Source organism: Saimiri boliviensis, chromosome 17 (assembly GCF_048565385.1).
Source record: "Saimiri boliviensis isolate mSaiBol1 chromosome 17, mSaiBol1.pri, whole genome shotgun sequence".
In the NCBI taxonomy this organism is placed as follows: Eukaryota; Metazoa; Chordata; class Mammalia; order Primates; family Cebidae; genus Saimiri; species Saimiri boliviensis.
The window spans coordinates 42,272,043-42,285,709 of record NC_133465.1 but is presented as its reverse complement, the minus strand read 5'-3'; the positions used below and the strand labels follow the sequence as shown (position 1 = coordinate 42,285,709).

The 13,667-nt window shown below is 47.0% G+C and overlaps 1 protein-coding gene across 1 annotated transcript in view; it reads left to right on the top strand.

Moving 5' to 3' along the window:
• Positions 1-434: 434 nt before the first annotated feature.
• The window catches only part of B4GALNT2 (beta-1,4-N-acetyl-galactosaminyltransferase 2 (SID blood group)), a 35,206-nt gene continuing 21,973 nt past the window's right edge, over positions 435-13,667 (top strand). Inside the window, 5 exon segments of the mRNA XM_074388002.1 lie at positions 435-715; positions 980-1,103; positions 1,105-1,232; positions 8,259-8,459; positions 9,037-9,174. Coding sequence (XP_074244103.1) covers positions 435-715; positions 980-1,103; positions 1,105-1,232; positions 8,259-8,459; positions 9,037-9,174 — 872 coding nt within the window.

The window sequence follows — 13,667 nt, the reverse complement described above, 5'->3', positions numbered from 1 at the left end:
GTAGTTGACCCCGCGGTGCTAGGACCGGCTCCGGCAGCCCGGGGAGAGGACGGGGACCCGGGGTGAGAAGCGCAGGGGACTCCGCTCGCTGCTCCTGGTGGGCGAGTGGAGGGAGACGCGACCAACCCTGGGTCAGGTGGGCCTCCCTGCCCCGTCTCGCCCACCCCTTTCCACCCAGAAGTTCGGGGACTCTCAGCTCGGACCACGCATGCGGTAGAGTCCGGAGGGTCTGGAGAGCAGCGGTGGCGTCTTAAAACTTAGCTCCGAGTTCGAGGGACAGAAAATGCTCGACTGTCGAGCTTCGGGTCACCCAGACTTTGTTCGAATCCTGTGTCTGCACTTTCCAGCGGGTTACCCTACTTTGCCTCAGCTTGCTCGTCTGAAAAGTGGGGCTAATGACTGTCCTCACCTGGTAGGGCTATTGCGACGAATCGATGACGCCGCTTAGCGCGGAGCTCACTGCTTACCTAGCGAGTGTCCCATGCAGGGGCGGTGGTCATCCTTGTAGCCTTCTGGAGTTCTCCTGGGCGCAGGCCACTGGCCGGGCTGTGCGCCGCAGGGTCTGGTGGTCCCCAAACCACGACAATGATGCTTGGATGCGTCGGCGCCAGGCTGGGCCACAGAAATACCTAGGGCGTGGGCGGGCGGTGGGTGACGAGAGCGGGGACCGCCCCAAGCTTCCTGCACCTGCCCTGCTGCCCGACAATTTGCCCGGGTCGGTGCCAGGACGGGGCAGTCGGCGGCCTTGCTGCTAGTCTCCTCGAGGTCAGGCTGTCCGAGGGCGGCGGGATTCGGGATGACTTCGGGCGGGTGAGTGTCCTCGGGACAGAGGCGGGGCGAGAGGTGAAACTTCGGGAGGGAGCCAGGAGCGCGGCGGGTCCTGTCTGGCGTCTGCAGAGGAGGCAGATGCCCGCGCCGCAGACGCCAGAGCCCGGGGAGTGGGCGATTGCAGTCTCAGTCCAACCGGTTCCCCGCATAGGTGGCTGCAGAGGCGAGGTGACGGCGCGTACGGAACGAACTCTGCGCCCCCAGGAACGGGAAACCCTGGCTTTTCCGTGGGCAAATTCCACGTGGAGGTGGCCTATCGCGGCCGGGAATGTGTCTGTCTCCGGGACGCCCGAGTGTGGGAATCGGCTCGGGAGTGCGGGGGTCGGGGATCTCTGCTTGGAAATCAGAAGCGCTGACTGGGTTTGTGGTCCCTTTGCTGCCCACGGCAGGAGCCGCGGTCAGGGGTATGTGGGTGCATGGGCGCTGGGACCGAGGGGTCCGGACAGTCGGGGAGCTGGGCGGCTTGGTTTCCTTCACAGTCCGCGTGGAGTCAGGGAAAAGTCGGTTTTCAGATCCAGGCGTTCACCTCAGGGCAGAGTGAGTGGCGGTTGTGTGGCCCCGCACGCTAAAGAGCCTGTACAGAGTGATACAACAATTAAAGGGGAAAAGTACATTTAAAAGCCTAAATTAATTTTTATAAGCTACGAAGAAGGATCAGAAATACATTTTATGTTCTTTTATCGCCAGAGTTAATTTTGTTTGTATTTTTCAAAACTCAAACAATCGTTAAACATTGACAAAGAATTCATTTTACAAAAATGCAAAAACATGTTTGTGACATGACATCTTGTAAGAACACGTTTGGCTGGGCTCGGTGGCTCACACATCTAATCCCAGCACTTTGGGAGGCCGAGGGGGCTGATCACTTGAGCTCAGGACTTCAAGACCAGCCTGTCCAACAGGACGAAACCCGATCTCTACTAAAAATACAAAAATAGGCCAGGTGTGGTAGCCGGATGTGGTGGCACCTGTAATCCCAGCTACTTGGGAGGCTGAAGCAGGAAAATGGCTTTAATGTGGAAGGCAGAGGTTGCAGTGAGCCGAGATTGCTCCGGAGCACTCCAGCCTGGGCCACAGAGCTAGACTCCATCTCAAAAAAAAAAAAAAAAAAAAAAGGCACACATTGAACAGAGGATTGGTTTGGCGGAATGGAGGAAAGGAAGGCAGCTTTGCATCCATCCACATCCCTGGCTAAGGCGTTCATTCCAGTTTCCCTTCCCCAACTTCCCTCACTTCCACATTCCTTAATGGGTGACTCAGGAGAAAGCTGAGATGCCTGACACAGATGCCAATAAATGTAAAGCTGGCAAGTCCCTAGCAAATTCGACTTTTCCTCCACCTGTGGAATCATGCACAAAAGGTCTGCAGTTTCCTTTTAATTGACAAATAATTGTACATATTCATGAGGTACATAGTGATATTTGATACATATAGCATAGTGATCAGATCAGGATAATTAGCATGTACATCTTCTCAAATGTTTATCATTTCTTTGTGTTGGGAACAAACATTCAATATCCTCCTCCTAGCTATTTGAAACTATATGATGTTATTATTATTATTTTGAGATGGAGTCATGCTCAGTCATCCAGGCTAGAGCGCAGTGGCGCGATCGCTACTCACTTTAACCTCCACTTCCCAGGTTCAAGCGATTTTCCTACTTCAGCCTCCCCAGTAGCTAGGATTACAGGCTTGCACCACCACACCCAGCTAATTTTTGTAATTTTTTTTTTTTTTTTTTAAGACAGAGTCTCACTCTGTTGCTCAGGCTGGAGTTCAGTGGTGCAATCTTGGCACACAGCAGCCTCCAACTCCCTGGTTCAAGCAATTCCCCTGCCTCAGCCTCCTGAGTAACTGGGATTATAGGCATACACCACCACACCTGGAAAGTATTTTTGTATTTTTAGTAGAGACAGGGTCTCATTATGTTGTCCAAGCTGGTCTCGAACTCCTGACCTCAAATGATCCACCTACCTTGGCCTCCCAAAGTGCTGGGATTACAGGCATGAGCCACAATGCCCAGCCCGAAATGATATATTATTGTAATTATATTCATCCTACAATGTTATAGAACACTGAAAGGCATTTCTACAATCTAGCTGAAACTATGTAACCATGCCCTTGGACTTCCTGGTATTCCAGGACCATGAGCCAAATAAATGTTTCTGTATAAATTACTCTGTGGTGGTCGGGCGTGGTGGCTCAAGCCTGTAATCCCAGCATTTTGGGAGGCCGAGGCGGGTGGATCACGAGGTCGAGAGATCGAGACCATCCTGGTCAACATGGTGAAACCCCGTCTCTACTAAAAATACAAAAAATTAGCTGGGCATGGTGGCGCTTGCCTGTAATCCCAGCTACTCAGGAGGCTGAGGCAGGAGAATTGCCTGAACCCAGGAGGCAGAGGTTGCGGTGAGCCAAGATCGCGCCATTGCACTCCAGCCTGGGTAACAAGAGTGAAACTCCGTCTCAAAAAAAAAAAAAAAAATTACTCTGTGGTATACCTACGGTATTTTGTTATGGCAGCACAGAATGGATTAAGACAGTTTCTGTAACTTGAATAGTTTAAATGTATTTATTTTTCTGGGTACCATTTTGGAAAATTCAGAAGTTAAGATATTACAGAGGCCAGGCACGGTGGCTCACACCTGTAATCCCAGCACTTGGGGAGGTCAAGGCCGTCAGGAGTTTGAGACCTGCTTGGTCAACATGGTGAAACTCTGTCTGTACTAAAAATACAAAAATTAGCCGGGCATGGTGGTGGGGGCCTATAGTCGGAGCTACTCAGGAGGCTGAGGCAGGAGAATTGCTTGAACCCAGGAGGCAGAGGCTGCAGTGAGCTGAGACTGCACCATTGCGCTCCAGCCTGGGTGACGGAGAGAGACTCTGTTTCAAAAACAAAAACAAACAAAAAAAGGATGTTACAGAAATATGTGACAAAGATGGTGCAAACTCAGTTTACACACACACACACACACACACACACACACAGAGTATGTCTGGACTTTGGTTTGTTCCGTGCACTTACTTGCTTATTCCTGAATTGGTACCATGCTTTTAATAACTGCAGCCTTAAAATAATTTGCTCTTTAGTAGTAATATAGTCCTTCTTATTTTTGATGTCTTCCTGGCTATTCTCATGTGTTACTTCTAATAAATTTTAGAGTCATTTCAACAGATAAAAAATCTGTTCTGCCAGCCTCTGTGGTGTGTGCCTATGGTCCCAGATACTCAGAAAGCTGCGTATTACTTGAGTAATCCTCACTATGTCACCCTATCTGGTCCAAAACTACTTGAGTCCAGGAGTTTGGGACCAGATAGGGCAACATAGTGAGACCCTGGCTCTAAAAACAGAAAATCCTATTTTGCTTTTATTCATGTGGTGATTATACTGAATTTATAGATTGACATAGGGTAAAGTTACATCTCTACAAAATTGAGTTATTCTAGCCAAAAATTAAAAAAGTTATCTCGGCCGGGCGCGGTGGCTCAAGCCTGTAATCCCAGCACTTTGGGAGGCCGAGGCGGGTGGATCACGAGGTCGAGAGATCGAGACCATCCTGGTCAACATGGTGAAACTCCGTCTCTACTAAAAATACAAAAAATTAGCTGGGCATGGTGGCGCGTGCCTGTAATCCCAGCTACTCAGGAGGCTGAGGCAGGAGAATTGCCTGAACCCAGGAGGCGGAGGTTGCGGTGAGCCGAGATCGCGCCATTGCACTCCAGCCTGGGTAACAAGAGCGGAACTCCGTCTCAAAAAAAAAAAAAAAAAAAAGTTATCTCAATCTATTCATGTGTCTATTTCCCTAATACAGTGGTAATTTGCTTAATTCTTTATTTGTTCAGTGATAAAATTAATTCTTGATCATTACAAAAAAAGAAAGAAAAAAGAAAGACTATAGAAATGTGTTCATTGAATAGTACATACCACAATTAAGAACTTGATGGTGTCATTTTAGGCATACAATCCAATAAAGTTTTAATTTTTTAATGGCTCATATTTTATATTTTATGTATATTCAGTAATTTGGTTTTTTTTTTTTTTTTTTTTTTTTTTTTTTGAGATGGAGTTTCGCCCTTGTTACCCAGGCTGGAGTGCAATGGCGCGATCTCGGCTCACCGCAACCTCCGCCTCCTGGGCTCAGGCAATTCTCCTGCCTCAGCCTCCTGAGTAGCTGGGATTACAGGCACGTGCCACCATGCCCAGCTAATTTTTTGCACTTTTAGTAGAGACGGGGTTTCACCATGTTGACCAGGATGGTCTCGATCTCTCGACCTCGTGATCCACCCGCCTCGGCCTCCCAAAGTGCTGGGATTACAGGCTTGAGCCACCGCGCCAGGCAATTTGGTTTTTTAAAAGGTGCCTTTATTTACTTAGATGTTTAAGTTCTCACAGTAGAGTTTATTTATTTTTATTTTTTATTATTTACCTTTAATCCATCTTGAGCTATTTATTTACTCATTCATTTTTGAGATGGAGTTTTGCTCTTGTTGCCCAGGCTGGAGTGCAATGGCACAATCTCAGCTCGATGCAATCTCCACCTCCTGGGTTCAAGCGATTCTCAAGCCTCAGCCTCCAGAGTAGCTGGGATTACAGGCACCTGCTGCCACACCCAGCTCATTTGTGTACAACCCAGAGAGCAGATTATTCTCCTATTTAAGCTTCAGCTGTCTGTTAATTGGATGGAGTAATAAAACTTCTCTTAGCCAGGCATGGTGGCTCATGCCTATAATCCCAAAACTTTGGAAGGCCTAGGTGGGTGAATTACCGGAGGTTAGGAGTTCAAGACCAGCCCGGTCAACATGGTGAAACTCCATCTCCACGAAAAATACAAAGAATAGCTGAGCATGGTGGTGGGGGCCTATAGTCCCTACTCAGCTTCTCAGGAGGCTGAGGCAGGAGGATCTCTTGAACCCAGGAGGCAGAGTTTGCAGTGAGCTGAGATCACGCCACTGCACTCCAGCCTGGGCGACAAAGTGAGACTCCATCTCAAAACAAAACAGCCGGGCGCGGTGGCTCAAGCCTGTAATCCCAGCACTTTGGGAGGCCGAGGCGGGTGGATCACGAGGTCGAGAGATCGAGACCATCCTGGTCAACATGGTGAAACCCCGTCTCTACTAAAAATACAAAAAATTAGCTGGGCATCGTGGCGCGTGCCTGTAATCCCAGCTACTCAGGAGGCTGAGGCAGGAGAATTGCCTGAACCCAGGAGGCGGAGGCTGCGGTGAGCCGAGATCGCGCCATTGCACTCCAGCCTGGGTAACAAGAGCGAAACTCCGTCTCAAAAAAATAAATTAATAAATAAAAACAAAACAAAAAATAAAAATAAATAAATAAAACTTCTCTTATTATGCTCTTGTGATGATTAAATGAGATAATGCACACAAAGCTCTTGGAAGAGGGTCTAGAACATACTAAGTGGTCATTAGATAACTATCATTATTAATTTTTTATTATTTATTTTGTCACCAGATACCCTACTAAAATCTTACTAATAGTTTCTCATCTAATACATTTTAGTTTTCTGAATATGTAATTATTTCATCTGTAAATAATGGATTTTACTTTCCTTTTTGTTATTTATATCTTTTTATTCCATAAGCTAGTCTTACTGCATTGATTAGCACTTCCATGACAATGTTAGATAATAGCAGTAGACTTTTTTTTTTTTTTTTTAATGAGACAATCTCCCTCTGACACCCAGGCTGGAGTGCAGTGGTGCTTGGCTCACTATAACCTCCACCCACCTGAAGGGTGGAGGCTGAAGTGATCCTCCCACCTCAGCCTCCCAAGTAACTGGAACCACAGGCCTGTGCCACCTCGCCCGGCTATTTTTTTTCAGTAGAGACATTCACCATGTTGCCAGTCTCAAACTCTTGAGTTCAAGCAATCCGCCTGCCTCGGTCTCCCAAAGGGATTACAGGTGTGAGCCACCATGCCCAGCCTATTATTTTTTTAGAGATGGGGTCTCACTCAGTCGCCCAGGCTGGAATGCAGTGGTGCGATCATAGCTCACTACAGCCTTGAACTCCTGGGCTCAAGGGATCCTCCTGCCTCAGCCTCCTGAGTAGCTGGGATTATAAGTGCCTAGCTGTTTTTCAATTTTTTTGTAGTAACAGGGTCTTGCTTTGTTGCCCAGGCTGGTCCTGAACTCCTGGCTTCAAGTGAGCCTCCTGCCTAGCCTCCCAAAGTTCTCAGATTATAGGCATGAACCACTATGCCCAGCCAGGTTACATTTGAATTGCATTGTCAGAATGTATGAGCTGAATTATTTCTACTTTATTACAGTTTTCTTTGTGTCCTAATATGTGACCAAGTTTTATAAATGTCCTAAGAGCTCTTTAACAGAATACAAATTATATCATTTTGTTGTTCTGCTGTTTTAAAATATTTTTGAGACTTGATCAAGCTAGACACGTTAGCATTCATGACTATCTTTGTATTTCTAATCCTTCTTTTTTTGCTATGTATTCTTCTTTTTTTTTTTTTTTTTTTTGAGACGGGGTTTCGCTCTTGTTACCCTGGCTGGAGTGCAATGGCTCGATCTCGGCTCACCGCAACCTCCGCCTCCTGGGTTCAGGCAATTCTCCTGCCTCAGCCTCCTGAGTAGCTGGGATTACAGGCATGCGCCACCATGCCCAGCTAATTTTTTGTATTTTTAGTAGAGACAGGGTTTCACCATGTTGACCAGGATGGTCTCGATCTCTTGACCTCGTGATCCACCCGCCTCGGCCTCCCAAAGTGCTGGGATTACAGGCTTGAGCCACCGCGCCCAGTTTTGCTCTGTATTCTTTAATGCTATCATTAGTGGATAAAGTTCACAGCTATCTGTTTTGGTGTCATGTATTTGATCACTATAAGTGGTGTTTTTGTCCTATTTAATACTCTTTTTTATTGCTTTGAATTTAGCTATGCTGACATTAACATTACTAGCCTTTTTTTTCCTGGATGTTTTTGCCTATCCTTTTATTTGTAATTTTACTGAGTCCCTTTGTTGCAACTTGATTCTTTCTTCCTCTGTTTACCAGAAATCAATTTTAGTGACCAATATAAGCTATACGCGTAGCTTACATTTTTCCTGAAGTTAACAGTCTCGTATACATTCTATAATCAAGAAAAGGTATTTACTCCCCAAGTGCTGTGATGATAGGCGAGAACCACTACGCCTGGCCAAGAGAAGTTTTATTACTCCACCCAATTAACAGACAAGATAGCTGAAGCTTAAATAGGAGAAGTAACTTGTTCTGTCGGTAATGACGGATGCAGCATTCCAAACCAGACCATACTTTTAACTACTACCCTACACAGGTTTCTGTAAGCCAACAAGTCAGAAAACATAATGAAAGCAGAAATCTGCTTCAAACTAACAACACAACATCATATAATCAAGAACAAAGATTTCAACATAATTGGTTCTTTTGTGTCCCAACAGCTTGAGATTTCTGCGGCTCCTCAAGATATCGGTCCTAATCTTGGGACTTAGTCTTGTTGGATTTACGCTCAGAGGCGTGTCCCTTCAAGCAGTGTTTAGCAGCCTCAAGCCAGAGCTTGCAAGTCCTGCTCAGGGTGTCCAGAAGCTGAAGCTTCTGCCGGAGGAACATCTCAGGAACCTCTTTACCTACGATGGAATCTGGTGAGAGACAAGTGTTCTGTCTTTCACCTTAGTGCACACATCTTCCTTGCTCCTCCTCTGGGGTACTGTGCCCTACTGTGCCCATTTTACAGAGGTACCCTTGCTCTCCTAAACCTGTGCTGAATGCACAGGTGACTGCAAGCCAGGAAAAGGATTGGTCTACAGAGCACAGTCTATGTTCTCTATAGCAGCCAGCAAAATCCCTTAAAACTTTGGAGAGCCTGTAGCATTTTGACCGAAACTGCAGCAAAGATGCTGCTTTGCTGTCCCTCTGCCCTCCTTTTATGGTGGGGTGAGATACAACGGACAGTCATGTGATCTCAGATTTAAAGAAGTTAGGTACAGGGCATAATGCAAGAGAGGAGGAGTCTTCAGCCTTCCTCTGTCCCTGCTTCCGTCCCTCCCTTTGCCTCTGTGAGGGGCCACTGCAGGGGATTCTAGGGTCTCATCTCAGAATTGTTGGGTGTAGGAAAGAAGATGTTCAGGGTGAACTGCACATTGGATGAGAAGTCAGGTTTCCTCTCACCCACCAGCCTACCCACCCAATCCATGTTTACAGTCCTCTTGCTTGTTTCAGGCTGTTCCCAAAAAATCAGTGCAAATGTGAAGCCAACCGAGAGCAGGGAAGCTACAACTTTCAGGATGCTTATAGCCAGAGCGACCTCCCAGCGGTGAACGCGAGGAGACAGGCTGAATTTGAACACTTTCAGAGGAGGTAATGTGGGCCATGAAGGCTCTTGGGTTCCGAGATGGAGCAAAAGCTCTCTCTACGTCCTGAGGGTCTGAGTGTTAAGAGAAAAGGCAGGAAGGAACTCTCGCTCTTGCAAGGGTCCCTGGGGAGGAACTATTAGGAATGAAACAAAAAGAAAGAATTAAGGAAATCATCTTTAAATGAAGATTTACAAAACGTTGTATGTATAAAACATTTCATAACAAAAAAAGAAAAAGCTGGGGTTGGTGACACATGTCTGTAATTCCAGCACTTTGGGAGGTCAAGATGGGAGAATTGCTAGAGCCCAGGAGATTGAGACAAGCCTGGGCAGTATAGTGAGACCCCATCTCTACAAAAAATTTTTTAAATGAGCAGGGCATGATGGTGCATGCCTGTAATCCCAGCTACTCAGAAGCCTGAAGTGAGGGGATCGCTTGAGCCCAGGAAATTGAAGCTGCAATGAGCCATGATCACACCACTGCATTCCAGCCTGGGCAACAGATTGAAACTCTGTCTCTAACACAAACACAAACAAAACAAACAAAAATGAATCGAGATAGTTTGAAACAACTGGTGGTGCAGCCTCCATGCACTGAGGCTATCATAGCAGGTGATTGTGTAGTCATCGAGTTGCCCTATTTTATTCATGTATATGTTGGGAACATACTATCCCTGTGTTATGTGCAAGGAGTGTATCACTTTGTTTTAAATTACAAGCGGTGTCAACACTTAGGTGTATCAACCAGGATTGTTGGTTGAAAAAGGGCAGAAGTTGGCTGGGTGTGGTAGCTCACCCCTATAATCCCAGTACTTTGGGAGATTGAGGTGGGTGGATCACTTGAGGTCAGCCTGGCCAACATGGTGAAACCCCATCTCTACTAAAAATACACAAATTAGCCAGGCGTGGTGGCATATGCCTGTAATCACAGCTACCTGGGAGGCTGAGGCAGGAGAAGCACTTGAAGCCAGGAGGTAGAGGTTGCAGTGAGCCGAGATTGTGCCACTGCACTCCAGCCTGGGCAGCAGAGTGAGACTTCACCTAAAAAAGAAAAAGAAAAAAGAAAAGAGCAGAACTTGATTCTGCTGGCTTATATCTAAAGGGAATTTGTTGGAAGGATGCTGGGGCCTTACAAAATCCATAGGTGGTGGGATGACCAGGCTGGGAAATCAAGTAAGAACTAAAGGAGCATTGAAGAACTGGCCAGTCTCCAGGGCCATCTGGTCCCCATATTGTCATTGCTTCTACAATGAACTGTCCCTAGGTCACTACCTTAGTGCTCAATTGACTGAACCTAACTCATGAATCAAAAGGAAGGGAAAGGGTGCATCAGACCCTGCCAGGTTTGATTTTTGAAGCTAGCCACTGTCTTAGTCCGTTTTCTGTTGCTATAGCAGAATATCACAGACTGGGTAATATATAAAGAAAAGCTAAGTTTATTTAGCTTACGATTCTGGAGGCTGAGAAGCCTAACAGCATGGTGCTGGCATCTGGTGAAGGCTTCCTGCTACATCATAACATAGTGGAAGGTATCACAGAGTGAGAGGGCAGGAGCATGTGCATCAGCTGAGATGTCTCTTCTTATAAAACCACCAGTCCCTTGGCTGGGCACGGTGGCTCATGCCTGTAATTCCAACACTTTGAGAGGCCAAGGCGGGTGGATTACCTAAGGTCAGGAGTTCGAGACCAGCCTGGGCAACATGGCGAAAGCCCATCTCTACTAAAATATACAAATTAGCTGGGGCATGGTGGTGGGTGCCTGTAGTTCCAGCTACTTGGGAGACTGAGGCAGTAGACTCACTTGAACCTGGGAGGTGGAGGTTGCAGTGAGCTGAGATCGGACCACTGCACTCACTCCAGTCTAGGTGACAGAGTGAGACTCCATCTCAAAACAACAACAACAACAACAAAAACCAGCAGACCCATCATGGGGTCTCCACTTGATGACCTTATCCTAACTACCTCCCAATGGCCCCTACCTTTAAACAACTTATGAATTTGGGGATTGAGTTTCTAACACATGAAATTTAGGGAACACACTCAAACCATAGCAGCCACTACCCTCCAAATTACGTGCAAGTGGAAGGCTACCCAGAAGACAGATGGAAACACCATCTCCATCAGGGGGTGTTGAAAGCTGGACAGCCAGTGGAATATGTAGGTGATGCCGGCATGGATTTCAACCCTGGTGCACCTAGCTGTGTGAGGAGCAACTGGTCTCAGTAGTTAACAGTGCTGCTGTGCAAGCTGACTGGCTGCATTCAGGTCCTGCATCCTCTCCCTGACAGAGAGGTGATCTTGAGCAAGCTGCTTAATCTCTGGAAAATGGGGAGGCTAATATTACCTAGCTCCGTTTGGCCACTTGGCTTATGCCTGTAATCTCAGCACTTTGGAAGGCTGAGGCGGGCAGATCACTTACAAGCACCTCAGCAGGTCATGGTTTTTTTCCTGGTGGAGTGCCGCAAACCTTCATTCCTGAAGGATCTGAGTCATCTGTGCATACAATAGCCCTGGATTGAGCTATTGTAGTTTCCCATTGAACTTAATCACAGGGCATGGTAACATTAAGAGACGCCATAATGGATCTCCTGTATTCCACGTGTATTCTTTCTTGCTTCCATTGTGAAGGAGTAGACTGATTTCTTCTTGATAGTTCAGGTCATCACCCCAGCCAACACTGCAACTTACTTCTTAGCTGTTGACTTAAAGGTAGGAGGAGCCGGAAGTATCCAGGTGGCAATCTTAACTTCCAGTTTAATGGAATCATTGTTGTGTATCCTGGTGGCAGCATTCCTTCGCCGTAACCAAAGTAGTCCCGCAGAACCTAATGTCTCGGGAACAGGAAGCAAAAATTTTGCTAGTGGATCACTAGGGGTGACGGTGAGTGGTGCCACTTCCACCCTTTGATTTCTGGACCCATGAATCCTGGCTGTGGGAAAAGCAGTGCCGTATATTGGATGCTGATTCAGAGCATACACGTGGCCTTCTGGAGAACTCTGCCCCAGCCCTGCAAAGTTTTGTCACCTAGTGACATTATAATTGTGACTTCAAAAGGCCATTCCACCGTTCTACCAATCTAGATGCTTCAGGATGATGGGGAACATGGTAAGACCAGTGAATTCCATTAGCATGAGCCCATTGCCACTTATTTAGCCATAAAGTGAGTGCCTTGGTCAGAGGTAATACCGTGCAGAATACCATGATGGTGGCGAAGGTATTCCATGAGACCACAGATGGTAGTCTTGGCTGAAGCCTTGGGTGCAGGATAGGCAAACCCATATCTGGAGTAAGTGTCTACTCCAGTGAGGACAAACCTCTGCCCTTTACGAGATGGGAGAGGCCCAATGTAATCAACCTGCAACCAGGTAGCTGGCTGATTACCCTGAGGAATGGTGCCATATCAAGGGCTCAGTGTTGGTTTCTGCTGCTGGTAAATTGGGCACTCAGCAGTGGCCATAGCCAGGTCAGCCTTGGTGAGTGGAAGTCCATGTTGCTGAGCCTATGCATAAGCTCTGTCCCTGCCACCATGGCCACTTTATTCATGGGCTCATTGGGCAATGACAGGGATGGCTGGAGAAAGAGGCTGAGTGGTGTCCACAGAATGGGTCATTCTATCCCCTTGATAATTAAACTCCTCTTCTGAGGAGGTCACCCATTGGTGAGCACTCACATGGAATACAAATATCTTCACAGTTTTGACCCTTCAGCAAGGTCCATCCACATACCTCTTCCCCAAATTTGTCACCGTTTTTCTAATCATGCTTCTTCTAAGTCCCTGACCATCCAGCCAAATCACTAGCTTATCTACATGGTACGGAGATTATAGACCAGGCGCAGTGGCTCATACCTGTAATCTTAGAACTTTGGGAGGCTGAGGTGGGTGGATCACGAGGTCAAGAGATCGAGACCATCCTGGTCAACATGGTGAAACCCCGTCTCTACTAAAAATACAAAAAAATCAGCTGGGCATGGTAGCGCGTGCCTGTAATCCCAGCTACTCAGGAGGCTGAGGCAGAATTGCCTGAACCCAGGAGGCGGAGGTTGCGGTGAGCCGAGATCGTGCCATTGCACTCCAGCCTGGGTAACAAGAGCGAAACTCCGTCTCAAAAAAAAAAAAAAAAAAGAACTTTGGGAGGCTGAGGTGGGTGGATCACCTGAGGTCAGGAGTTCGAGACCAGCCTGACCAATATGGTGAAACCTCGTCTCTACTAAAATAAAAATTAGCCAGGTGTCATGGTGTGCACCTGTAGTCTCAGCTACTTGGGAGGCTGAGAAAGGAGAATTGCTTGAATCTGGGAGGAGGAGGTTGCAGTGAGCTCAGATCACGCCACTGTACTTCAACCTGGGTGACAGAGCAAGACTCAATCGAGAGAGAGAGAGAGAGAGAGAGAGAGAGAAAGAAACAGTGACCCAGTGTGTTTCTCTCTTCCAACTACACATTCAGTGACATCACATTGGTAGCTTGAAATCAGCCATAGTGTGAGTATTTACACCATAG